This window comes from Tachysurus fulvidraco, chromosome 17 (assembly GCF_022655615.1).
Source record: "Tachysurus fulvidraco isolate hzauxx_2018 chromosome 17, HZAU_PFXX_2.0, whole genome shotgun sequence".
NCBI lineage: Eukaryota > Metazoa > Chordata > Actinopteri > Siluriformes > Bagridae > Tachysurus > Tachysurus fulvidraco.
In genome coordinates, this window is record NC_062534.1 from 3,558,068 (window position 1) to 3,560,567 (window position 2,500).

The window sequence follows — 2,500 nt, forward strand, 5'->3', positions numbered from 1 at the left end:
TTTATTTTTGTTAGTTAGTTTTTAAAAAAATGTAATTCTAAATTCTAAGATCATGATGCTCTTGTAACATTAAAATAAACCGTGTTTAATTTTTAATTTATTTATTTATTTATTTTGGTCGCTCAAAATATGCGTCATAACTGCCGACTTGCGAAATCCGACACACAGAAGCAGACGCATTTTTGGTTTGCTGCAGCCGGCAAGTTAAATTTTTTATGTCATGCAGGGCGTTCAAGTGTCACGCATTGAGAGTGACAGTCACGCATTTGGGGCTTTTCTCACGCTCTCCCGCCGCACATCATATTCTCACGCAGAAAAACTTTTTGACTATCATATATTTAATAAGCCGCAGCGCCCAAAACGTATCAGTCCGCACCGCTGTCTCTATGGAACCGGGCAGGAATCGAGCTCGTCTCAGTTCTTAGTCGAGCCTGACACTTATCAGCCAATCAAATAAAAGAGGCTACACAATAGCCAATCAGAAAATAGCACTGTCGGGGAAACATTTAACGTAACATCCAATGAAAAAAAGCGAGGGGTTGGAGAGGTCATGCTTGCCTGTCTTCAAAACTTGAGAGCCCTGGTCATGAATACGAATGACTCAATTACATATTGAACACTTTATTAGAAAGTAACCTTCGACCCAGCGTCTTTTTTCTTAAGGTTAGTTCAAACTGTTCAAAATATTTTTGTTTGCCTGCAGAAATAAAATTGCGTTTAATCGGTAGCAGTTAATTGATTTCATAAATGCAACACACTACAGTTTTTTCTATACTTTCCACAAAGGTAAAAAAACGATATATGCAGTGTTCTCTTCATTTTAGATGTCAAAAGGGTTTTGTGGCTCCCTGTGGTATTTTTTCTGTGGGAAACGGGTCCAAATGGCTCTCTGAGTGTTTAAGCTTGCCGACCCATGAGCTAGGACGAAAGCTGCGGGACAAGTTACGCACCGAAGTTTTGTCCGGCACAATAACAAGAATGTTGCTTTGCAAGCACCATTAATTATGTTATAAGTATGTTATTGTACTGAAGTGTGCTGTGTTCGAACTTTGACCCTTTCTCACGTGTGATGTCGGTCGATCAGGGTCTTCCGGGCGAAAAAGGTGCGACAGGCTCCAGCGATGTCATCGCCTTCAATGACAAACTGTTAGATGCTTTTCAGGTAAAATGTGATGCCTGTATTTCTTTTCCTATAACACGTCAGCAGATATCCTTAACTACACGATATTGTTTTCTGAAAATAAAATATTATGCACAAAAATCACTAAAAAACTTACAAAGCTCTGATTCTGAACGATCTCCTTAAAGAAAACAGACGAGAGATCGGTCAATCTCGATTATTCGGTAACCTTAGGTTTAGTAGAATGTTTACTTATCAATCCCCTGTGAATGAGTGGTTACTATGGAAACCGTCAGGTATTCGACAATGTTACAGCTGGAACTGGTATCGTAGCTACTTTATAAATAAATAAATCACCTTCGGATCCGTAAAAAGTCTTACGTGAAAGCATCGGCTGACCGTTTTGTTCTCAGGGTGACAAAAGCTTGTCGATTTGATTTAACTCGATTAAAGGAAAGCGTACGTAGGCTCTCAGAGCAGGGAGCCATCTGGTGGTGTGGAGGTGAAATAACAAGCTAGTGTTATAGACATCATTGTCATCTTGATGGATGACTAACCCTAACCTTAGGTCAGTTGACAGATAATTCCAATTTTTTTCTATTTAAATATTATAGGAATTTTTTTTCTTTTATCTCACAGTGACATAAAACCTCGTGTCACCTCATGAGTATTTCTTTCATCAATTTACCCAGAGTTTTATTTAAGATGTCTTAATAAAGTGTAAGGGGGGGCACGGTGGCTTAGTGGTTAGCACGTTCGCCTCACACCTCCAGGGTTGGGGGTTCGATTCCTGCCTCCGCCTTGTGTGTGTGGAGTTTGCATGTTCTCCCCGTGCCTCGGGGGTTTCCTCCGGGTACTCCGGTTTCCTCCCCCGGTCCAAAGACATGCATGGTAGGTTGATTGGCATCTCTGGAAAATTGTCCGTAGTGTGTGAGTGTGTGAGTGAATGAGAGTGTGTGTGTGCCCTGTGATTCGTTGGTACTCCGTCCAGGATGTATCCTGCCTCGATGCCCGATGACGCCTGAGATAGTTCGGATAAGCGGTAGAAAATGAAAGAATGAATGAAATGAATAATAAAGTGTAAATATTCAAAGCTTCGTCTGATGTCCATGGCTTTTCCCTGTTGCAGGCGATCCACACCATCAGTGTTTCGGTAATCCTAAAGAAAGCATGAGATGGATGTTATGTAGATATGTTTCGAGTCATTGTATCTAACAGTGTGAATTAATCGGAGGCGTCCGTTTAACGTGTGACGACTCGCATGCAGATAATTCACGATCAACCCTGGAGACTCATATAATTATATATTATACTGTACATACAGTGAGTTTCCAGTTTGGAGGACATTTGGTGAAGGAAATTATATTTAGATTTATATTT

General features: G+C 40.6%; 1 protein-coding gene across 10 annotated transcripts in view; it reads left to right on the plus strand.

The window, feature by feature from the left end:
* Positions 1–2,500, plus strand: part of col23a1a (collagen type XXIII alpha 1 chain a) — a 143,298-nt gene that overhangs the window by 126,987 nt on the left and 13,811 nt on the right. For 9 of the 10 annotated variants that reach the window (XM_047802491.1, XM_047802496.1, XM_047802492.1 and 6 more), the window contains 2 exons: positions 1,085–1,162; positions 2,250–2,273. In XM_047802491.1, coding sequence (XP_047658447.1) covers positions 1,085–1,162; positions 2,250–2,273 — 102 coding nt within the window. The remainder of the gene's footprint in view (positions 1–1,084; positions 1,163–2,249; positions 2,274–2,500) is intronic. The other variant, XM_047802489.1, reaches the window with a different exon arrangement.